General features: G+C 45.3%; 1 protein-coding gene across 5 annotated transcripts in view; it reads right to left on the reverse strand.

Moving 5' to 3' along the window:
- LOC109994607 (BAH and coiled-coil domain-containing protein 1) overlaps nucleotides 1-24,574 on the reverse strand; it is a 62,526-nt gene that overhangs the window by 2,314 nt on the left and 35,638 nt on the right. The window contains exons 4-28 of one of the 5 annotated variants that reach the window (XM_065964533.1): nucleotides 23,190-23,315; nucleotides 20,626-22,989; nucleotides 19,981-20,095; nucleotides 19,671-19,870; nucleotides 19,163-19,321; nucleotides 17,477-17,772; nucleotides 16,668-17,013; nucleotides 15,026-15,979; nucleotides 13,484-13,653; nucleotides 13,209-13,345; nucleotides 12,875-12,988; nucleotides 10,016-10,130; nucleotides 9,466-9,697; nucleotides 9,126-9,320; nucleotides 7,773-7,946; nucleotides 7,353-7,636; nucleotides 7,043-7,123; nucleotides 6,431-6,563; nucleotides 5,722-5,836; nucleotides 5,056-5,131; nucleotides 2,404-2,512; nucleotides 2,155-2,271; nucleotides 1,885-2,049; nucleotides 418-1,661; nucleotides 28-264 (exon numbers count right to left, since the gene is read on the reverse strand). In XM_065964533.1, coding sequence (XP_065820605.1) covers nucleotides 28-264; nucleotides 418-1,661; nucleotides 1,885-2,049; nucleotides 2,155-2,271; nucleotides 2,404-2,512; nucleotides 5,056-5,131; nucleotides 5,722-5,836; nucleotides 6,431-6,563; nucleotides 7,043-7,123; nucleotides 7,353-7,636; nucleotides 7,773-7,946; nucleotides 9,126-9,320; nucleotides 9,466-9,697; nucleotides 10,016-10,130; nucleotides 12,875-12,988; nucleotides 13,209-13,345; nucleotides 13,484-13,653; nucleotides 15,026-15,979; nucleotides 16,668-17,013; nucleotides 17,477-17,772; nucleotides 19,163-19,321; nucleotides 19,671-19,870; nucleotides 19,981-20,095; nucleotides 20,626-22,989; nucleotides 23,190-23,315 — 8,258 coding nt within the window. Of the gene's footprint in view, nucleotides 1-27; nucleotides 265-417; nucleotides 1,662-1,884; nucleotides 2,050-2,154; nucleotides 2,272-2,403; nucleotides 2,513-5,055; nucleotides 5,132-5,721; nucleotides 5,837-6,430; nucleotides 6,564-7,042; nucleotides 7,124-7,352; nucleotides 7,637-7,772; nucleotides 7,947-9,125; nucleotides 9,321-9,465; nucleotides 9,701-10,015; nucleotides 10,131-12,874; nucleotides 12,989-13,208; nucleotides 13,346-13,483; nucleotides 13,654-15,025; nucleotides 15,980-16,667; nucleotides 17,014-17,476; nucleotides 17,773-19,162; nucleotides 19,325-19,670; nucleotides 19,871-19,980; nucleotides 20,096-20,625; nucleotides 22,990-23,189; nucleotides 23,316-24,574 lie in introns of all 5 variants that reach the window. The other 4 variants (XM_065964531.1, XM_029279888.2, XM_065964532.1 and 1 more) reach the window with 4 other exon arrangements.

A 24,574-nucleotide genomic window follows, 5' to 3' on the forward strand; every position in this document is an offset into this window, starting at 1 on the left:
GGTATTGTAACTTCCATCACAGCTCACCTTGCCATCTCGATGCCTCTTTCCAAGCTTTGTCTCTTCAGGGTGGTAAAACCATTTGACTTTAACGACCATGTTGGAGGTCCAGGATTCCCATAAGTTCTCAATTCGACCAATGTATGGAAGGTTAGGGCGTCCAGCTGAGAGGAACACAGCACAATCTCCCACTTTCACCGTGTCTCTTCCTCGCACAATGGCCTTATAGAAAAGCTTCCTGGCCTTGCCCTTAAGACCTCGCCGCTGTGGAAAAGCAGACATTTTGACCAATCTCCTTTGATGTTGAGGAATGTTATTATCTCTCTAAACCTTGAATGATTTAGTATTATGAGGAAACTTGGTTTGAAAAAAGATGGGGCAACACTGATGGTATACAGCAGAAAGCACAACTCTTACCTGTGTAGGGTTTCCTGACCACTTCCACATTTGTCGTCCTGCAAGGAATGCAGACATCTTGGGCCTTGGAATGAATGAATTGTCATCAGGATGCATCCTAGGTTTCTTTACAAAATCCTTGGATGGTTTAGAGGTGGAGCTGACGCATTCTTTTCTCTTCAGGGACTTACTATTGGACACTTGTTCTGGGACTCCTCCTTTGGCATTAGAAACAGCCACAGCTTTGGCCACAAACGAGTGCTGGTGTGGCCTAGATGAAGTGGAGGGTTCAGAGGGTTGCAGGAGCCCTCGGTGGGTAGACAAACAACTCTGAAGCATCAGTGTGGAGCTGTCTTCATCCTCTGAGCTGTAGGAGGAATCATTGTCAGAAGAACACAGGCTGGAACTGGAGAGAGAGCCTGAAGAGGAGGAGCTTGAAGAACCAGAGGAGGAGGAGGAGACGGAGAGACGAGAAAGGAAACGGCCAGCGGTCCTTAGCCCTCCTGAGGCTGCAGCCAGTGCAGCCCTGCTCCTCTCGTCCTCTTCATCATCCAGATCAGAGTATGAGCTGTGACACTCTCTACGGTAGCTGAAGCCCAAGTCGCCATATTCACCCAGACGCAGAGAATTCGAAGGCTTTCTTTGAGGTGTTGTTCCTTTCACCAGAAGTTCTACTCGGGAGGCACCACCCTTTTTGTTGTCTTTAACCAGCAGCACTGGGTGAGAGTATGCCTCCGCCCTTGGTATACAACTCACTCCTGAAGACCCACCTCGCAACAGCAGAGCTTTGCTGTTTTTTGTCTTTGGGGATGTCACTCCTTCATGATCTAACTTGACCAGGAACTCTTGTCCAGACTTCCTGCTCTTTGGCATTGTACACTCATCCTGCCTGCGCCTCTGATCATACAGGCCACTTTTGTGGCCCAGAGATAAACCTGGACTTGGCCCTGTAGACTGAGTACAAAAAGAAGAGTAACCGTTTGCAATGCTGCTGAAGGAGTCCACCTCAAAGGAGCTACTGCTGAAAATTCCTTTGGCTGGTGTGGAGGCCAGTGGCTGGGTCTTAGGCAAGGAAAACAGATCACCCTCCTTCCCTCTCATGGCCTTCCTGGGTATCCCATTGAGCTGAAATAAATTGTCAGATGTTCTTTTCCTAGTGCTGGCCAATGAAGACCAACCCAGGAAAGGAGAAGGATTTCGATTGGCTATTTCTGCCTGTTGCTGCTGCTGCTGTTTTTGTTTTTTCCCAGAACCCTTTGGTCTCCCTGAAATGAACAAAATAACAGTTATATTGTTACTACAAAATGAAACTGGTAAACTTTACAAGCATATTGTCTTGGATTGGATAGCTGGACGTATTTTTGTCCCAGTTAGAAACACATTGTAGCTTAAAGACAGCTAAAATGATATATTAAGAATTGGTGTACCTGCTATACAGTTATTCCTACACATTTGGTGAAAAAAAGAGATCCAGGGGTTCATTCTTACCCGGTCTTCGTTTGTGAACAGTTTGGCTGTTGATGCTGTTGATGACGGCATTGATGGTGCTCAGTCTGTCAGAGGGTCTGTCACTGAAGGGAACCTGCTCCAGACTAGAACTTCTATTGGCTGTTGTCCCACTGGGTACCAACAGGGCAGGAGAAGTCTCTGCACCTAAAGCACAAGGTGTTTAAGATTATTAGCATTTACATAGAGGTAGACAATACACTGCAACATGAGAGGAGAACATTTCCATTTAAACAGAGAGGAGACACCCACAGTGAATCTGGTATCCTGGAGGCAGGAGGCGGATGTTTGGGAGAGAAATCTTTCCTCTGTCTCCATCATCAAACTCTACCATCACTCCTCCTTGTTTCCCCTCATCAGATGAACCACCTGCAAAAGATGTAATTGTATTTGCCTCAGGAATGGTGAATCAAAAATGGGATTGGAGATACAATTAAATAAATAAAGAGACGAAGAGTACACAAGGAATAAAGAAAAAAAGAAAAGAAGTTGATGACTCACCTCTGCGAACGTAGCCTGGGTATAAGCAGCGTGAGCGTTCACTCCAGTAAGCACACACCCTGGTCCCTTCACTGAGCATACTCTCTGACTCTGGACGTATATCCAGGACCTGAAGGCCACACCAAAACATAATAAAGATTCATTACAGGCTGCACACAGAGGCATGCATGCATCCACACACACACGCGTATATACAAATAGTGTGAAGGCCATGGAGCATTGTGCATGGGCAGCGACTGTGCCACGTTTCCAAGCGGCACTTATCTCATGCCAATGTGCCAGTCAGGGCTGAAAAGAACGGAAGCCATGATGCAGTAAATCCTGACTTGCTGAGTAATACTAAAGAGGGCCTGAATAGAGGGCTTGTGATTGCAGGTTGCCAGATCCTCCCTCCAACAATGCAGGCAGCCCCAGCATCCGCCACTCACTGGGGGCTCTTTCAGGTTGCTTTCATTTACTGTTGCCATGGCGAGGGACCCTTTGACTGATGAGGTGTGGATGTGGGTGTTTGTGTGCATTGGGAAGGGAGAAGAAGCACACTAAAATCGGGGATATTGGTATCTGAGTCAAATAAAAGGCTCTTGGACTAATTTAAGACAAGGAGGTATGGCATAATATGGAACCAGCTGCTGTACTAAAAAATGTTTAGATAAGACTTAAGTTGCCAGAGGGGCTTGGTATAGAGCTGCCAGGAGAATAAGAAAACTGTAAGAAGGCTGTGTGTGGAAACTCATTCTACCTCTAAGCCTTCTGGCTCATACTCATCAGACATTGATCAGTATGAACAAGCTTGCAAGGATAGAAGAGGGGACCAACCATAAACACTAAACTAATGAGATAGTTAAGATCTTCTTCGCCAAGTTTGAAAGGAATAATCAAAGAAAAAAGGAAAAAACTTAAAAACAAAAAAAACTGAATAATGTTTTTCATTTATACATTAATTGCACTAAACCTAACACAAACTGTAAAAAAAAAGGTTTCAATTTAATGAGGGGTTGCCTGCGAGCTATTTCAGGCAGACAACTTGAGCTGCTCTGATTTCCTAGTCGACATGTGTCATACCTCAACAATAACCAGACAAAAATATCTTCCCAGTTAGCCGTTCATTTTAGCTGCTGAGTTTCTGGTCTCTCCGTCTTCTCTGTCATTGCTAGCTCTGCCCTGCATCAGTATGGTGCTACTGCTGTCAGCCCCACCACCACCCCAGCATCCACCTGTACTGGTGGTTTAAGATAATATCTGGTCACTCCAGGATGTGGACCATCTGGACCACACTTATGGATGTGCCGTCCTCGAGAAGCTGGACTACATGTGCAACCTGATTGGGCTGCAGGTAACGCCTCATTTCAACGAGTAGTGGTAAGGACACTAGCAGAACATAAAACTATAGAAGAATCGGTCAGGATGGATAAGGAAAGAGAAATTGGCTGTGGCCACCACAGAACTATTCCCCTTTTTGGGGGTTGTCTTGCAAATGGCTCTCCATTGCATCTGTTGTCACTTTCATTTGCACCAAAGCGGTTGAAATTGATTCACAATCACTTATACTTGCTAAATAGACAGATTGGTATCGCTGAAATTGAAATGACTTTTGTTCTTTAGGGTGGCGATTAAGTGTCCCTTTCAATTTTTTTGAGCAATGTATTTAAATAAATTTGGCCAAGGTCCCACTTCATTGTCAGCTTCTGTTTTCCTCTAATTAGAGCAACAGCACATTCCTAGAATCCATATTTCAATTTTGCCACTTTGGTAATGGTAAATCATTTTTTCAGGAGTTGGAGAAGATGAGGGTTTATATTGCTTTTCTGTTTCAGGTTTATTGGTCAACAGAGTACAGTATCCTCTTAGTAAAAACAAATGATACAGACGTCACCTGCTGCAGTAATCAGTAAAGCTAACACTTGGGTACAAAACACAAGAATCATATGAAAACTAAATACTGATGAATACCAAGAAGTCAAGAATTTGCTGTGGTTTCTATAACATATAATTATGTCTCATCTCATGGATGACCAAAGTAGACTGTCATTTTATGTAAACATCAATTTCAGAGACAACTCAAATCCATCCAAACAACTGGAAATCGAGTTTAAAAATATCATCACAACCCTATGGTCAGCTGAAAAAATATAAAGTGAACATTTTTATTATGACTTATAAAGCTGAATAGCCCAACAATTTTTGGATCACTACTGGATTAATTAGCCAGCCTCTTTTTTGTCCCTCATGCCCGTAAACAGCTCTGTTACTATGGCAGCAGTGGAGCTTTAAATTCAATGACATTCCCTATTTAAACTTGAAAAAAGTGAATGGACGCAGGTGTTAGTCGGATTATCCCACCCACACACAGAGCCGGGTTTAACAGACATTCTGCGACATTCATACACATGAACACAAAGGTCCTGCCTCCCATATGTTCATATTCACATAAGAGGTTTAGATGGCCTCAGTGACCCTGAGTGACAGTCTGGGGAGGTTGAAAGAGAGAAATGACAGGGTCTGCCAGAGCTACAGGAAACAACTCAAAGGCAATGTGTAAATGCAAGAAGGTGGAAAGGATGCTTCAGGAAAATATATGTGTTGAGTGACCTATAATCAAACCATGGATTTTCTTATAGTATAGATTATTTTCATGCATTAGTGTAAACTTACAGCTTCTTGTAGCAGTTGATCCAACGAATAGATTCTTGGGCGGTTTCCTCTTTCCCCATCAATAACAATGCTAAAGCTAAAGGAAAAAGCACAGCAGAGGCAGAGGAAGATAAGGCTATTTTCAGAAGCTTGTATTATGTTTGCCTGACTCCCATGTCATGTGTTACTCCCACTCTGCTGCTGATATAGAGTCTTTATGATGCCTGAGCCAAAGAGGCTGGATCGATACTCGGAGCCTGGTATGGGACAACGTGGATTGATAATGTAAGAAAAAAGAGACCTGAAGACATGAATGGAGGTCAAAGAAGAGGCTCAATTTAGAAACTAATGATAACCTCTAAGAGGCTCACAGGTAAGTAAGGTTGGCATGATTTGTTTTCCAATGGGTTGATATCTGGAAGGATATGTTAGCCTCCAGGATCATTAATTGATTCAATTTCCCATTACTTTTTAGCATTGAAAGGTTTTACATGGAAATACAACACTGCACAGAGTTAACCCCATATTAGAGCTATTGCTGTACAAACACAAAACAGGTGTAAACATCCAACTGTAATTTAAAAGAACAAGGTAATCACAATTTTCAATTGATGACTTTTGAATCGTTATTTAATATAAGCATATATATATCCAACATGTAACACTATATAACAACACTGTGCTTACATGTCAGGTATCTCCAGAGTGTGGACCCTGGCGGCGTAAAGAAGCTCATCTTCCTTGGAGATCAGCACCTTCAGGCCGTCAGTTAGTCGATCTTTGGTCAGGAAACAGTTTGGAACTGCATAAAGACCAAAAGAAATATTTCATTATCACTGAACCTATTGTGGCTTGGGGCGGCTCTGGCTCTGATTGATTTGACTCACTTTGAACTGTTATTAAGCGGTACATTGTGAAATGACATTGTGTCACCTGTGTTTGGCCTTCAGTGGACCGGAGCAGGAACTTTACGTAGAGTAATGCACTTAATGAACTTTAGCTGTGTATTTATCAATTACCTATAAGAAAATATTGTATGCCCTTTGACCACAAGCAGAATGTAATATAAATCATGGCACAGACGAGCCGTAGCAATCTAAAAGTACCAAAGATCTACCAGAAATATGATATTTTTACATTTTTCACATTGAAAAATATAGATTTTTGATCATTGACTTGATGAGATAGATTCAGATTGATGTATCATCACTCCCTGGACTGCGTCGTTTTCATGTCACCAATTAGTATCAGAACAGCAAGCTGACAATAGGATGCTAAAAATAGAACCAGGCTCTATCCACAAGTTTTGTTAATAGAAAACCAAAAGCAGTGCAGTGGAGAGGAGTTTTATCTTCTGCTTCAAACACTTCTGAACGGTATCCAGTGTAATCTTTACCTTGAGGGCTCTTGCTGTTGTACGAATGCTTGCTGTCCTCCTCCTCCTCCTCTGAGAAGCTGCTTCCATCCATCTGAAAGCCCTCGTCAGCAGCAAAGCTCTCGAGCAGCCGGCTCACTGCTCGTCCCTTTGGCTGTACAACAGAGCAGTAGGGACAGTCAGAAGAATAAATGGATGCAAGAAATGGTTTGGTAAGCTATTCAAAGAAGCAATTAACAGTGTTGGGGGGGGGGGGGGGGCATCACAGTGCCTGTTACATTTCCAATCATCAGTAGTGACTTAACTCTAAAAATTTCTTCACTGTCACAGCAGAAGGTGTAAGCTTCTCCCCCATTCCCACATCTCCTCCTCCATCCTTGCCTCCCCTGAGATTACTCAGCAGGAGGCTGGGCTATGTGCTATGTGCTAAGTAATTTGAATAGTTCTACAGTAACGTTCCTTAGGGTGAGAAATCTGGGACGGAACGACATCACCAGAATTGTTAATAGAATGTGTGAAGGGATTACTTTTGTAGGATTGGATTGTTTAATGGTTGCATGTGCCTGGTTAGCGAAGTGAAGATTGTTTTTTTTTTTTTTGGGGGGGGGGGAGTGGCTTCTCTTTGACTGGTACCTGCTGTTCATTGCTCCTACGTCCCCTGCTACCCTCCTCGCTCTGTGAGGATGGGCCTCCAACGGTCCAGCAACTTCTCCTCTGTTAGGGTTGAAATGAAGATGAATAAGATTCTGGATTGGACTCTGACTTATCTTAAAGACTACATCAACAACAAAGAAAAAAACATCACACATTCCTATAAGGCTGTAACTTTTTTTTTTTTTTTTAAATGATAATTTCTTTATCTCACAAAATGTTCACGATATAAGATTATTCATTGTTTGGTGTTCAGCATTTTAACATTTCTCCAAACACTTTTTTTGCTCACCTTATTGATTACTCCTCTCAACATAGTGCTCTTGCGTGTCGCCCTCTTTAGCCTCTCACTGGTAGTTGGGAAGGTGGCCAGTCCCATGCTTCTCCGGTAGCGGTTGCCTCTGGTCCCGAGGCTACCCCATCGAGGTTCCTTAGACCTGGGCACACATGGCCTTCTCACCCCTTCGGGCCGGTACTCGTCATGATGGTTCTTGACGGACGTGGCCAGGCCCAGCCTACAGGGTGGCTTCTTTCTAACTTTGACCTCCCCTTCTGCTCCAGACAGACACTGGGAGCCTGTGCACATTCAGTCAGAGAAACAGATTTAGACACAGCTAACAAGCCAGGAAGAGAAACACAAAACAGATGCTTCCCATGAAACTTGTGGGGCAGCTTTGTTGACTTACGGATCAGTTTCAGGGGACTGTCTTACCATAAAGCTCCTGTCTCTGTTTCTTGTTCCTGGCTTTCTGATTTGCTTCAAGTTTTACAACAGATGAGGGACTCGGACCGGTCATGGAGGAACTAGAAGTAACATCTCTGGGAGGTTGGGCTCTGTAGTCTTGACCTTCATCTGTATCATAACTGCCGTCCTCTTCTTCATCGTCTAACGAAGATAGCGAAGGAAAAAAAAATATTGAAGTGCTCTCATTGGAAGGTTTATGAACTTGCATGCAACTTATCTAATCCATTTTAAAGTAAGTCAATATCAAGCTGTCAAGTTGTATCACTTACTCGCCATCATTTTACAGGCACTTCATTAGCATTTAAGCAAATAGTTTCTGTTCACAGAAATCATATATGAAGTGCCTTGCCTCTATGGTATTTCCTGGTGTTAACCCACATGCTACAGAGTCAATGTGGAATGGAGTGTAGGAGTGAGTTTATGTGCTTGGGTTGTCACTGCACTTTCTCAAGCAGCTCTTTGACCCAGTCTGCGAGTCTCCAGTGCTGTCAAAGCCGCTCACAGGCAAGTGTCCACAGCTGTGGCTGCACATCCAGCCTAGCCCGGCCAACAAGGCCAGGTCACTGAGGTGTCGAATGTCCATGCACACCCAGCCCCTGACATTCATCAACACATATTAACTTACCTCTGATTACTTTTAACCTGATTGACAAGTTAACAAAAGACACACTGGACTTAAACTGCTATCTGAGGAGGATACCTGATTCAATGTGTTGGTGATACTCGAGTCAGAAAATAAATACTGTATGCTGTTTATGTTGAACTTGAAACAAGTAAAATGTGCTTCATGTACTGTAGCCCTTGTTCATTGTTTGCTGTTTTTATTTCTTTGGGTGTTGAAGATTTAGTCTTATCTTTACAAAAATCATCTCTTACAAAGTACTTAGCTCAATGCCCTCATAGTGGGGCCCAGGATCCCTGTGGGTGGGGACAAGGTTCAAGCCCATTCACTCTTAGTACAGAATGTAATGACACAGCATCCTGGTTTGTACTGGAATACTCCAGGTATTTCACGCTATCAGAGGACAATAATAACTACAAGACAGGATGGGTGTACTTGGCAAATGTTGATATTTTAATTAAAAACATATGGCACTTTCAGCAGATTTCCCTGCCAACTCATCTGTCATGTATCTCTTATCATACCGTATCCTATGATATACTGTCGTATTGTATTATGACGTGTCTTGAGTTACCCTGCAGTTCCCCTAATCACCACTTTGCTGTATTGGGTTGCGATGGCCAGTTTGCCTCTTTTCGTTTCACTTCATGTGACTCATAATAACCAGTTCAATAACCTCTCAGTTTTCACAGTCTCACCTTGATCAGAGGAGACGCTCTCTGCAGGGGAGCTCTCTCCCTCCTCCATAGTGTCCCGTCTCTGGCCGTGGAGAACTCTTGATCTGGACTGACTCAGACGAGAGGAACCCTGTGAAAGGGAGTTGGATCCCTTTGTACGTCCTCGGCGCACCAGTCCCGTCCAGCTCTCTTGGGTACCACTGTCGCCACTGGCTGCTGGGAATAATCAAAAATCAAAATCTATGTTAAAAATAATTGGGAAGAATTTAAGGTTGTGAAATTTTAAACTGAAAACAGTGATATTCTTATTCAAACAAAACTGCATTAAGGAACTATTAGTATCATGATTGCCAGTGTCTACCTGTGTCACTTTGTCCCCCAGACTCCAGCCTAGACTCGACTTTGCTTGTGCCCTGGCTTCGGTGTCTGTGCTTGGGGTTGGAGTTACAGGGCGAAAGCTCCTTGTCCCTGGAGCCTGTCCCTGAGAGATTCTTTTTACCATGGGCTTTCTGTTTGAGCTGAGTCACATCACTGGCCAGCTTGGAGCTGAGCAGGCTGTGAAGACTGCTTTTTCTGCAGCCCTGTGCTTTTATCTGCTGCAACAGAGAAAGATGAGAGAGCCAGAGAGAGCCAGTTACACTCCCGGTCACAGCAGCGGCAAAAGCATCAAAACGTCAGAGAGAGAGAGGGCTCTCTTCTGCTCACACACAGAGAAAAAAGAGGAATGGTAGAAGCCCCAATAAAAGAGATATTAATATGGAGAGCAGAGGATTTGACTCCTGAGGGTTGCACCTAATTAGAAATGGTGTACAACAAAGGAATAAATCAAACGCACAGAAACAAAGAGTGGCCCTTTTTTTCATGTGTAGTTGCATAGAGGACAAAAGGGAGGAGGACAAGGGGACCCTGACCTGTGTGCTGCCGAGTCGCTCAAAGCCTCGACTGGACAGCCTCTTCTTCCTTCTCTGGCTGTCTCCGCCCCCTCCTAGGTCCTCAGGCGACAGAGCAAGCCCCGCCCCCAGCGACCTGCCAGTCAAAACAAGGGAGAGGCATTCATTAGAGAAGAATAGCAGTAGTTTAAAAGAAAAGAGGGGGTAGGACATCACAGGGGGAAACAGAGTTGAATCACCTCTCAGTGGGATCTTATAACTCTCCTTTCTCTGTCTGATGAACAGAATGACAAAAAAGGACATGGAGAGCCCACTGTCTGAACCAACATACTTGGAAAAAATGGGATCTAACAAGGAACCTGGGATTGTTTGAGGGCGGTGTGGCATAAGAAACCTTAAAGCTCTATCTAGGGAGTGTCTCTGCAGCCCTTGAAGCACTGCATAGCTTTGAATGATAGAGTAGATGGTTGGGAGGCATTGCATTTGTATGCAGCTCTCTTGTTCCCAGTGAATTTCATAGCTCTGCAGTTGCATTTTCATATAACGGTGGCACACTTTTTCCCCACCGAACAGCATCACACGCAAACCCCTCAAAATGCCACACCAACATGAGCCTGGCCAACAAAAGATTAACTTACTCTCTCTCTAGTGTGCTTACTGTCTAGGAAATCAGTCATATTTACACAGTAAGCAGGGTTTAAATGGGAAGTACGTAAAGTTTTATTACACAAGGTCTTTTTCATATTGTACCGTGAACTTGGTGACAGTGTTTTGAATCAGTTGTGCTTTGGCTTCTTTGCTTAGTCAGTATTGAAACAAAAACACCAAAAATACACTTTTTGTTTTGAGGCCTCAGTTGCGTGCTCTCTCTTTAATCAGTGTGTGTCAGCCTGCATCTCTAACAGACAAAGAAGAGAATGAAGGTGATTGCCGGGCAGTGGGACTGTCTGCCCACTGACTGACAGGAGAGTGACAGAGGTGGCAGCGGAGTGTGAGTTGTCCCTGTGAGGCACATCCCGCCACAGCTTGCCTCCCGCTGCTGACAAACACAATATGACAGAGTCCCTCCCCTTTGTGGGGGGCTGTTGGGGCTGAGCATACAGTGACTAATTAAACAGAATTGATTAGCAGGGTTTTCTGGCGAGCGGCAGTTCTCTCCAGCCTTCCCCCCAATCAAAGCAGCACCACAAAGGACTCCAGCGCTCTACCCACAGGAATATCAGGCATGCACAAAAACAAACAATGTCTGCACACTGTAAATGCTCATGAGCACACAGCTGCATCTATGCCTAATTGCAGAGATGCATAAAACGCTCGGGCACGGAGTCTTTGATTTATCGCACACTTGCCACACACACTCCCTGTGGTTCAAGGAATTTAAGGTAAGGAAGAAAAAACCAAAAGGCTGGGCTGTTACTCCACTGACCCACTGCCCTCTATCATAGTACCCGAGCGTCGGCTTCTTGTAGTGGCATGAGTGACAGGTGCAAGCACATGCTTTTACATAACCCTGCCATGTAACTCAACATGGGGCTAATCAGTCCCGAGTCTTTCTGCTTCTTGTACTTGTCATTCTGTTGCTGCTTTACACGCACACATCTGCAGAAGCTAAAGGATGTTTACCCAGGTTGCCTTGAATAAAAATAAAAGTGTACAAAAGCTGTGGCTAAAATTTCAATCCAATATAGAGAGAGACTACAGTTTACTGTACCGGGGCCTGCAGAACAACCTACCGCCCCCATATTGCCCTTCTTCTCTTCCTCCCCTGCATTTTGCTGTAGGGCCCTGGCCGCTATACCCTTTCATTTGGGGTGTCATTGTCACCCAGCATTAGCATCCCTTTTCCGATGGGGCTTGGCCAGGCAAGGGGTCAGGGGTACATGGGTGGAAAGAGAGTGGAGGTGACATCAGAGAGGGGCAGCTGGGAACAATGTGGACCGCTGCCCAGGCACCACAGCAATGTGTGGAGATGGAGAGTGAGAGAAATGGTTCTGTTCTGTGTTTGCATTTTGTGCTCTAAGCCTAAGAGCACAAAAGGCTGACTAAGGCTAATTGAAGCCTGACAGAAACCCTCTATCTGATAAACCTTTTGGTCTTGTTTTTTTTTCACCAGTTACGTCACTACCACAAAACATCAATTGTAACCCTAGAACTAAAGAACAATGAATGCAATCGAAACACTTTGAAAAGACATGCAAGGCCTTATTTATTGAATATTTTGTAATGTCTACATCTTCCCCTTTATTTCAATTGTACTGCATCGCTCTGTATTCCTTTTTTTTTTAAAAATCCCCCTCACACACATGGACATTGCGTTCTACATGTCAGCTTATATCTGAGTGCTTGGACTGTCTGACCACTGTGTTATCCTTTGGACCCCTGGTGACCTTGTTGGGCTGTGGTGTGTCGCATTCCTGCTGCTGGGACAGATTACAGGAGAATTCACAGTACTCTAATTACATCCTCTGCCTGTCATCTCCCCCCCCCCCCCCCAGCAGCCAGCTCCCTCTGCAGCACGGCACAGCTAAGCCAAACATGCACAACCGTAATGCCACTGAGGTTAAAGATTAGCTGGGTTATAGCCTAATGAGGGGTATGAGTGGTTTTAAGGTATGAGTAGTCCATATATCAAGCATATACATAAACATTCTGTACCAGCAGACATACACAAACTGACACTGATTGTGCTTCACAATTAACGCCAGTGTTGATAAGATTAGAAGAGGACTCAAGTGGAATTTCTTGAATGGTTCAGCTGTGTTCTCCCATTTCCTGTTTATGCCAATGAGAGGCAGTCCCTGTATGCCAGTGACACAAAGGGGCTTATCAGGCACGACTGGACTTTAGCCAGCCAGCGGAGATTAGCTGAGTGATACTCACTTGACTTTTCTTAGGCCCTCAGATGAGGACAGTGGACCTGTGGTGAGGGTGGGTTTCCGCTTCCTTGGCCGCCCTGGTCCTCGTCGTGCTGGGCTGCGAGGTGTTTCCTCCTTCCTGCATACACAAGCAGATGTAAACACACAGGCAAGACAAAGACACCACACATGTCTTTCAAATGCCTTCACCAGCAGAGAATACAAAACAAAACCCTCTGAAAACTGAGGGTAAAAAAGAAAAAGAAAAAAAAGAAAGGGTTCAAATTTGTATTGCTTTTGAAATGTGTAACAAAAAGTAGCCGAGAGCTTAAAGGGGGGGATGATAGGGTCGCACTCACTGATGATCGTGCTTCCTCTGAAGTTTGGCAAGCTCCTTTTGCTTCTCTTTGTAGCGACGTTGTAGCTCAGCCAACTTGACACGCATTGCAAGCTCAGGACCGTCCATTGTTTCCATGGTACCTTTGGCCGGGCACACCTAAGATATTCATAATTGAAGGTTATTTTTTTTTAATCATTGTTGCAACGCAATGCATCCATTTTCTTATCTGAATGATCATAACTCTACAGTATTTGTCTTCAAGGAGAACACAAGCACACATAGTTGTAGTCTTACTCGTTCATTGCGAGGAGTCCAGCTGCATTTCCTGCGTAAATTGAGGATCCTGCGGGCCGGGTAATGTCGCCCAGAACTCGCACTGCTGCTGTCTTGGGTACCCATCTCCATGGCACGGGCTGTGGCGAGGGTAGCGAGGCTCTGGAGGTCAAACATCAGCAACTCGTCTTCTGTTACAGAACAACAGAAATATATTGTTAATGCCATACTTGATTTCAAAAGTGTCAGAGTCAAGGAGAAAGAGATGGACCTGTTATGTGCAAACTGATGGTCAAAACTTGCAACTGCACTCATTTATTTGTGAAGTTCATGGGGAAAAAGACAGAAATGTAAGGAACTTTATCATGCAAACCAATGCATTAGGAAGACGAGAATATTGCTTTAGAGGTCATATCATTGTGAACTCAACAGATGCTGATTTGTCAGTGACCATCTGGACCAAGACCTTCGTAAATATCCCAGTTTGTCTGTTTCATTGACGGAAGCTACGCGCCTCAAGGCTGAATACAGGGGTCGCCACAGAGACGCATATGAATAAAAATATGAGTTTTGTTTACCGTGTAACACTGCCTTCTTTCTATGTATGACTAAAAGACAGATCCTTTCCCTTGTTTAGCACTTGTTTTGGTAAAGACAACTGTTTGTGACTTGACATGTGCCACTTCCCTGGGCTGTCAACAGGATCACATCTCAAAGACAACATCACTGACTCTGAAATCAGTTGATGATACCCTTTTTATAGAAACCTCTGTTGGGAGCAGTTAAATGCATTAGGATGCTGTGGTAAACACAAAACATCCTTTTGCATAAATAAAAAAAATGAAAAAAAAACATGCCGCTTTGAAAAACAAGGAAGCTTTTAAAGGCACTTTAAAACAATGGGGTCTAATTACCCAGGCAATGCTCCAGGGTGCTGAAAACATCGACTGCTTTTGCGATTACGCACTAACTTTCAGTAACGTGTTGTGTGTGGGAAAGAGGGAAGTCAATGTGGTGTGTGCCATTTTTCCTTAACGTTGGTGTATTTTCAATTGCGTGTGCCTTTCTTGTGTGTGTGTGTGTTGTGCATCTATGCACACGTGTGGATCAAACAGTGGCAGGATGGAGAGACGGAGAAAGCTCCCTAAGGAAAGCTGGAAGGGAAGGAGAGGGAGGGAGAAAGGGAGGTGTACACCCCTCTCTAGTAGTTCAGCCCGGTCCTCCTGCTTCTTCTCCCTCTCCCGAGGCCTCTGCATCGTTAGAACAGCCTTTTAGAAAATAAAAGTGCCTTTAACACACCAAAGACGAGAAACGGCAAGCGGGCTTGCAGACAGCTTCTCTGGGGACATGTTAGAATCCACCAGAGGCCTTCGAGACCAGCAGGGAGAGAGGAGCATGTTAGAGGGAACGCAGACCGACGAGGCTAGGCCTGAGGGGGTAGTGGGAGTTTTTCCTCGGTGGACGCAGCGGAAGAGGAAGGTAGGCTACGAGAAAGAAGTGCATTCTGCTCACATGAATGTTTCTAGACCCTTGTTAATGTCTATGAGTAATGGAACAACTCACCCTGGCTTTTCCCACATGTGCGCTTTTGCTGTTGTAGCTCAAGATCCGCCAGCTCACTTAGAAGCTCCATACCGTGGTGGGGGTTAGGTAGTGACGGGGCAACTAATGGGGCACTGTAAGGGAACAAGGGGAACGGGGGTACATCTGTGCAGAACGCAGCAGCAATCAGCAGCTCCAGACTCCAGTAGCAGGGCACGTTAGGTTTATTGGGCACGGCAACTGCTGCCTGACTTGGGCTGGAGACAGAAGCAGGAGACAGACAAACAAAATCCACTGAGGCATCTTCAGGGCTCGTCTCATTCTCCTGCTGCTGCTGCTGCTGCTCGCTGTCCTTTGCTTCCTCCTGGGCTGGAGTCTGCAACTCCGGCCCTGCAGGAGAAGCAGGGTCAAGCTCAATGATGGTGGGCAGCTCTGGCTCCTTCTCTCCAGGCATGTTGACCTTTTGAGCAGGCTCCACCTGGCTCTCCTCACCCACTGCCACATCATCCTCTTCCTCTTCCAGGGTGATGACAGCCTGTGGCCTTTCCAGCTCCTCCGTTGAAAGGGAGACTGGACAAGAAGCAGCCTCACACACGGGGCTCTCGGCAGGGGGGCAAACCAGGACCTCTTCCTCAGCGGGCCCCTGATCCTCCACCTCCTTCTCTCCAGGCACATAGTTGGCTGTTGTCACTGCCGCTACCTCGACCTCCTCCTTCTGTTCCAGAACTCTCTCAGGAATAGTTTTCCCTTCTTCCTGCTCCACTTCCTTGGGTGGGTGTGACTCTGGGAGGGGCCTGACCACCGCTTGGCATTCTAGCCCCTCCCCCAGGCTGGAGAGAGACTGGGGAACATGCTCAGGAGGCTCCGCTTGGACAGCTTCCAGGTCGGCCGGCTCAGCCAGTCGAACATCCTGGGGGGAGGGTCCACCCCTGTAGCCCATGGTCATAGCAGGGTAGGTATATCCAGGAGGCAGATCTACAGAAACAAACAAATATTGGCTTAACAATTTTGATGGCTCGTCCTATGAAATATCTAAATCTTATCTCATGCCGCTTCTTGGTCACTCATCAGGCTCACGCTAGAGAAAACTCCCTGACTAGTATACTACCTATGAGGTCAAAAGGGCACAAATAAGGAAAAGGAAAAGCACCTTTCCAGATATAACAGTAGTCAGAGCAATAGGAGACCACATGCAATCTTTTAGAAGAGTGTTGTTTGAAGTGGGCCAAGCCTTTGGTTTTTCAGAGCAGCTGACACAATTTCTTTGGCGCTCAGTGGCCGTTAGCCAGACATTAACGATGATGAAGAGAGTGTGAGACCCGTGGGGGCGGGGGAGAGGCAAGGGATGCTATTGAGGTGTTTCTCAGTCATTACCAAGGTAACAGTGCTAGAAAAAACCCAGCACAGCGAACAGCCTTTTTAATCTGCAGCTTTGAGTTCTTCAGTAAATCAGTGGCTTGCCAAAAAAGCCGCCCACACATATTACCACAACACCAGCAGAAAAAATGATCATTATTAAGAGTGGCCATTGTAATTAACATTGATTATAATATTTAATGTTGTGCAATAGCCAAGAATTCACTTTCTTTTGCTGTGTATTGCATGGAATGCAATAGCAGCTGTAAAATATTCTTTGGTTATGGATGTTTTTGGTAATTCTTACCTGGCTCCAGAGACTCTGGGTAATCCTGTGGTGGCTGTCCCTCTACTCTCTTATCCTGGGCTTCATTCCCCTTGGGCATTTGAGGTGGGGCCGGGCTGATGACAGGCGAGTGAGGGGCTGCTGCAGCAGGGCTGGGAGCAGGGCACGGTGTGGAGGGAGTGCTTTTAGGATGCGGCCGTAGTGAGGGAGACTGGCAACAAGGGGACAGGTGAGCAGTGCAGGCCCCCGGGGGAGAAGTGTTCCTCTGATGTTGGTTGTACGAGTAGGGCTTGGCAGGTTTAGGCGTTCTTGGTTCTGAAATGAGTTCTTCTAGTTCAACTGAGGGCTCATCCGGCCTCTTCTGCATCTATGACGTTAAAAAAAAAAAAAGAGATATTAATTACATTTCTCAAGAAAGTAGATTTCTATGTTAGCAATGAAATAACAAAATCCTTTCATTTCATTTTCCATTTATTATTTTTTATTTATTTAATAAATTAATCCACTAAGCTTTGAAAAAATAAAGTCGAATAATACAGATACTGAAGTAACAAAAGCAAACTTTCAAACACTTAAAGCTATTTGCTTCTCAGCCTGTATTCAGAGATTGACTTCATCACTGTGAGAAAATCAGCATATCCCAGAAAAAATTGGGAGAGTTAAAAATAGACCTAATGGTAATGTGAGGATTAAAGCTGACTCATGCCTCACAAACTCTACTTTACTCTTTTTCTCTTCATAGACAGATCTGTGGACATCTACTTTGATCAAACCCTCTTCACACTATGATCAAAATCATTTTCTCGCATATATGTTTCCTGAACAATTACCTGTGCATTGTGAGATGCATGATGTTGCATTTCCATGTCATGTGCAGCTCTGTGCTGCTGCTGCTGCTGCTGCTGCTGGGTTTGAGACTGTGGTTGTGGTTTTTGTGACTGGTGGCTCTGGTGCTGCTGATGTTGATGCTGATGCTGATGCTGAAGTTGTTGGTGCTGCTGGAGAGCATACAGCTCTTGTTGCCGTAGAAACTGGGAGCGGGAGTACACAGCAGGATGCTGCATGTGGGAGGGTGGGCCCCGGGCGCCATACACAGGGGGCCACAGCCCTGGCTGCTCCATCACATCTAATGAGAAAAAGGAGGAGGAATGTGACGGAGGGGGCTACCTTAGAAAACATAGACATGCATACGTGTGCACACGTTGGATTCATGCACACAAACACTACGCACAACCCACTAAAACACAGTATTTTGTTATCCATATTTCTCATTATCTACCTCCCACACACCAATTTCAAACAGTAAAACCATTATGGATCATTTAAAAACCTTTCCATTTACGTTCCACAGCAACTACAGAGACAAATCTCTTAAAAAAATATTTTTGACTTCACTGAACATCATCTCCCCAGGCACAAGAATCCCACACTCTCCCCCTTTCTAAAAAGAAAGCTGTGTCTTAAGAACTGCCTTGAGAGTTTGCTGGAATGCTGGAAAAAAAAAATCATGACAGTGATGAAATGTGAACAGATGATGATGGTTAAAGTTGATCAGAGGTCAAAATACTGGGCTGGAAATGCACTCAATGTGGACTTTTGCTGCAAAAGTCCCACCTGCTTAGCCAAACCACACAACAAAAAGGCTCTGCAACTGGACCAAGGAGGTTAAGTTCCCAAGCCTATGGGTGAAAAACCTTTCTCAATCTGTGCCTTTTAGGAGTATTACAACTCCATGTGGGTGCTATGACAGGTTTCACTTGGGAAGTAGTTGGCCTACACCAAAAGTAACCTATTCTCTCACCCCTGACTCGCCCTTCCACCCCCTTTCTCAGAGACACATTCAAAATCCTTGTTCAGAGACGGAGGCTTGGATACGCAAATGTTTCCTGTGGGAAAGATTTTTGCGGATGCATTTCCTTTCTCAGCTGAAACTCCTGTGGAGCACAGAAGGAAATGTACCGATGAAGACTGTGAGCTAATTAAATGTCACAGCCTCTTCGCTGAATATGTCTACGCAGAGTTTGAAAAGTGATCTTTCCCGTAACCCCCTGACTCACATACCTTTTACTCTGTGTAGGGGGAATCGTACATACAGTGTAGTTTTGGATTCTGATACTTCTGACCACTTGAAGTTTCTATTCCTGCTGGGGCTGGCAGGTGGTGTGAGTTTGAATAGTGGTGTGTGAGGAGGGGGGTCTGTGAATGAGCCTATTAAAGGTAGATTTATGAGATTCTCTATTCATTTTTTACCTAATTTAATTATAATGTTTTAACAAACACTGATATAACTAGTCAGATGTTTGCAAACATGTATTATAGGCTACATTCAGTGCATTTCTAAGGTTTTGGGATTGAACGTGTGGAAGAATATGAAGGCAGATTGGAATGGTCTCGTGTGTATATTACATTATTTACACACCTCAGGTTAGTTTTTGTCTTCCTTGCAATGAATTTGTCAATAGTGCTTTCCGAATACACTTGGCTTTACAGAAGAAAAAGAATGATTATGGGCATACCAAGGTGATGAGTTGCAGGATGGGAGGGAGGCTCTGTGGGCAGCACCACCAGCTGAGTAGAGGGGTCCTGGGGCAGAGGCAGAACTGGCTGCAGAGGGCCTTGCATGGCTGCAGAAAAACCTGGGGGTAGATTTTGGTGCAAAGCTGTGTGACCTATACCTGCTATAGAGAAAGGAGGTCAGTTTAAAGATAAATATACCATGCACATTCTATTGGAAAACTGCTGAAAACAACAAATCCTGACTCAGTTAGAACTTTCCTGAGAACTAATTAAACATACTGAAAGCATCATCATATGTGCTATTTAGCATTATAGAAACTCTACTGTATGTATTAAAGGCAGTGCAATATTTTCTGTTGAAATAACATGAAGAGGACATGTCTGGAAATTTTCTAGATCGCAGTGTGTGTGTGAACAATGTTTTATAGGATGGAAATTGATGAAGGCAGTCACCAAGGGTAAGCAAATTCCCCCTCTTAATTTCCAAAGCTATAAGTGTTTTCTCACCGTAGGAGTGTCCTGTCATCCAGAGGGATGGGCTACCAGTTCTTGGCATCCAATGATGGTGAGCTGAATGTGCAGCTGGATCTCCTAATTGGCCAGACTGGAGGGTAGTCCCGCCTGGGACCATAAGATGAGAGGTGAGGTCCCCATGACAACTGTTGGAGGGATGGATTCTTGCAAACTCGACCCTTTCTTTATTATCCCTGGAATGAAGACGAGACAAACATGAGGCAAAACAAATACATGATATTGACCGTTTATTAGAGAAAGAGAATGAAACTGAGTATGACAGAATGGCTATTAAGTCACTTACCTGATATACACCTCCCTCTCTCTGTCTATACAATTCAGACCCATCTGTTCCCCACTCATCCTCTTCCTCTCCTCTTCAGTGGTGGGGTCTGAGGGATAGATGGAGCGGGGGAGTCCTGTGAGACAAAGATTAGCTTAATAATTATCATTCATTCTGGTGTCCAATGGCAATGGATTCCCTAGGCCCCTCACCATTTTGCTAAACATTACAATGATTCACAAGGGACTGACTAGTTTATTAGTTTACTGAAATGTAACGTCCAGGGACTCAAGAATAACTGTGTGTTAAATATACTAATTTATGATAAACTGTTATGTTAATGCTGTCAAGTATGGTCCTTATTCAAGTTTGATTGGAGATGATTCTGCCTGTTGTAGATCATATCAAATCAGATTTAAATGTACTAGAAGTGACGGCCAGTGAGAATTACACACGATAATGGACAGTTTATCAAATCATTAAAAAAGTTGGGTATGGCTTGTGACTTCAAAAACATTTTCAGGTTTATACATTTTTTATCTTTCTGTATTTCTTTCTTTGTTTTTAAAAGTAGGCAATTACAAGGTAAGAGATAAAGACGAAACGGGTCTCTGTTCCTTCTGTTCCCTTCAGCTCTGTGTAGGTTGCAGTGACCTAGCCCCCTACCTTTCACTGAGGGATGAACCCTTCCCTGTCGGCTGTTGGAATGACCGTCTGCTGAGCGACAAGGTGGCTCCCTTTGCCTGGCCACCGCCACTGCGATTCCCACCGGGGGCTGCCGCACCTCTATTTCTCCATGTCCGGCTTCTCCGATATCCCTGCTTCTTCCACTGTAATCAGGGCGCTCGTTTTCATTGGTGGGGCCCTTCCTGGAAGGTAGGGTCTGTTTGTTGCCCTGCAAAGCACAGCTCCCACCAGCGGGACCTGATTTGAGGTTCCCAAGCCCCCCAAAGGGGCTTTTCTGGGAGAGGAGCAGTGGCTGTTGCTGGTTGCTATACTTAAGTAAGCTTTTCATGGCACTGCTTTCCCCTTGAGTTGGGCCCTGGGGCTCAGGTTGCTGCTGTTGATGCTGCTGTTGCTGATTGAGTGGAGGAACAGGGGAAGGTTGGGGAGGTGGCAAGCTCATTCTCTGTTGCTGCTGCTGTTGTTGTTGTTGTTGTTGCTGCTGCTGTTGTTGTTGCTGCTGTTGGGAGTGTTGCCCTCCAGTGCTCCCCAACTCCATGTACGACTTCCTCTGCTCCTCTTCCGGTTGTGACATGTGGTGTGGAGGCCTCATGGCCCAGGATGGCACTGGAGGCTGCTGGTGGTGGTGCTGCCCGCTGTTGTTGTTGAAACTATACGGAGACATGTCTATCTTTCTTTTCAACTCCTGTCCCGTCACCTGATTCAACTCAGCAGGAGAAGGAGCATCTGGGCCAGGTCGTCCATGCTGCTGGTGGCGTATCCTGGCTACCTTTTGGCCGTCCCTCTGTAAGGAGCAGCTGCCCCCAGGACCAGGTCCATGGGGTGCTCCAGCCCCACCATGTTGCCCCATGCTTTTACTTCCGAGTGGGGAGGCGTTTGGTGGGGGGCCTGGATGGGAACAGTCTCTGTAAGGTGAAGTGTTGACAGAATGAGGAACAGAGTGTCCAGCTTTAGGCCCCTGGGGAAGCGTGGACCGAAACACATCCATGTCTACACCGCTGTTGATGCACTCAGCGCTTCGCGACCGTGCAACTTGGTGCTGCTGTTGTGGATGCGGCGACTGTTGTAGTTGAGGAGGTGGAGGAAGCTGTGATGGCTGAAGATGCTGATGATGGGACTGCATCCAATCTGGTGCCTTCTCAGTCTTTCTGTATGGGTGCTGCTGTTGCTGCTGCTGCTGCTGCTGTTGTTGTTGCTGCTGTTTTCTGTGCCAACTACTATGGTGCCCACCGCCTCCATTCTTTTCTATTGCCTTATCCTTTGCATTTCCACCTCCCCCTCCACTACCCACACCCTGGCAGTCAGGGTTACCAAGCTGGAATGGCCCACTTGATTTGTCCCCAAGGTCTGCCACAGATGGCACAAATGTCGCTCCAGTGACTTTACCCTCTTGCACCACATTGGCCGGCCCCCTGTCATGTGAGGCAGGGTTGGCAAGAGGAGCCGGAGGAGGTGGGCAGAAGAAGTCTGGGTGGTGGTGTGTATGGTGGGAATGGTGTGGGTGATGTGGGTGACTGGGGTGGAGCTGAAGGCAAGGGAAGCTCCCTGGATGAGGATGTGTATGGGGGTGAGAATGAGAATGGGGATGTGCCCCTCCTGCAGCAGAACCCATATGTAAGGGTGGTGGTACAGAGTAGGACAGAGAATGGTGGAGTGGGGCCTGACCCCTTTCTAAACAGTCTGATGGTTGTTCACTGATCCTCATCTCCCCAATAACCCCCTCCTTGGTGCATCTACCATTGCCACTGGACCCCATATGTCTGCCCTGGCTGCTCCCCCCACCTCCCATAGCCCCAAGGGCTGTGCCCTCCCCACCAAAACTGGACATGGAGGCTTTGCCCCCTGCTCCAGTTCCTGCATCTCCATTTTGCATTTTGCCATTGTGTAAGCAGGCACTGAGGGGCTTGCCCATAGTCTGAGGGTGTTCCTTGCTGTACTCCATTGGGAGTGATGCCTTGTGCCTCTCCATTGCCCGACTGTTCACCTCCTCCAAGGGTAGCGTGTGCTGTGGATAGTGTTGATGCTGTTGATGTGAGTGGGAATGGTGGTGGTGATGGTGGTGGTGTGTGGGCTGTGGTGGCTGGTGGCTGTGGTGCTGTTGGTGCTGCTGTCTCTCCTTTGCATCTTGTTTGCTGCTGGACCTCTCCTTGTCCTTGGCAGCTCCCACTCCTCTCTCTACGGATCCCTCTTTCAGACCTTTATGTAGTCCTGTCCCTGCACCTGGATCTCTCTCTCTGCTACAGGACCCCTGAGAGTGTCCTGAACCTGCCCTGGACATTGGTGGCAGACTGTGATTAGCTGAGATGAGAGGTGGTTGGGACGGCAGACTTCGAAGGTAGAAGTTTTCTAATGTACAAAAAGGACAGGCAAAAAAGACAAACACATTAGTCTAGATAGATAAATGCTACGACAAAATGTGATTAGGCAGCTCACCTGATAGTGTTGGTAGGTATAATTATATTCCCTTAGCAAATTAAATTATACTAAGTTACAAAAACTGGATTTAAATGTCTTATTTCTATGACATTTTAATCATCACGACTCACCTTTTTGGGTGTCATAGAAACGGTGCTGCCCATAAAGAACTCCACTGTTGGCATGGTGATCCAAGTGGCTCATGGGAAGGAAAGTGTGGGCCAAACTCCCTGAGAATCTGGGATACCCTGGAGCTGCTGAGATGGAAAGCAGAGAGAGGGAGATAACTGATAAGACAGGACAATAATCACCAAGATTCAGTTATCCAGACTAACCCAGCATAATCCTTCAGGTCCAGTGCAGCTGGTTGTGTTCATACGCAAATAAGTACTGGCTGTGCCTGTCATGTTTGCCTTTCCTGCCTGAGTTAAGACACACACAATACAAGACTATCCTGGGGATTGCTGTAATGTATGAAATTTGTCTTTGAAACATATGGCTCGTTCTTTCTCTCTCACACACAATTGGCAGAGAAACCTCTGCCCTTTTGAATGGGGTGATAAGGATAGATTTGAAGCTTGTTTACCACGAAGAAAGAGCTGACCTTGACTGACCTACATCAGAGGTAAAAGGTCATATTGAAGTTGTGCCTGTAAGCCAGTACACCTGGGCCTATTAAATCCCTTCCATCTGGAGATCATTTACACCACAACCAAACACAAAACTCATTTTGTGAGGGGACATTAAAAAAAACAAAGAACTTTGAAGGTGGAGGGCGGAGAGGGAACATGGATGGAGATGAAAACCAAACGCAATATCAGGACAAGAAATAGCATCACTATGACAACTCACTTATTGTACGTGGGTTGTAACATCAAACAACAAATTAACATCCAAACTAATCTATTAAATTCAGCCTATGTCCCTTATACTGTGCAATAAATCATTTTGCATGGTTGCATGAAAGACATTTCATAACAAAGTTAAAGCACTGTAAATTGCAAAAAACAGGGCAGTATTATGAAAGTCTAGTAGGATATTCATTACTGACTACTGACTAAAGAATATTCTCAAAAGTAAGATAAAATGCCAACTTTGAGCCCTTCCAAACTACACAAAATGACATACAAGTTGAATAAATCAGCAATAAAAAATGAACATATAGACCTTTGATCATGAATGAACCAAAGTCAGGGACGTAAGGAAATACAAGATGGAAAAGAAAGTCATAAAGAGAAGAGATAAACGTATAGTTAACTATTTGTCTTAGTGTTTCTTTGTAAATTATGTGCAATCAAGACAGATTTCAACTGTCCAACAGCACAACATACACGTATTTCAGTGACCTCTAAGTCATCGACAGAGTCCAGGTGGTTCACGTCTCCTTTTCTCTGCTTTTGCACCTGTCTCACCCTCCAGCCTCACTTTCAAACGCAGCTCACAGACGGAGTGAAGGAAGGAGGAGGGGGGGGGATAAAGAGAGGAAAACATGGCCCTACAAGCTAAATGAAAGACA

The sequence above is a fragment of the Labrus bergylta genome, chromosome 16, assembly GCF_963930695.1.
Source record: "Labrus bergylta chromosome 16, fLabBer1.1, whole genome shotgun sequence".
NCBI classification, from domain to species: Eukaryota; Metazoa; Chordata; class Actinopteri; order Labriformes; family Labridae; genus Labrus; species Labrus bergylta.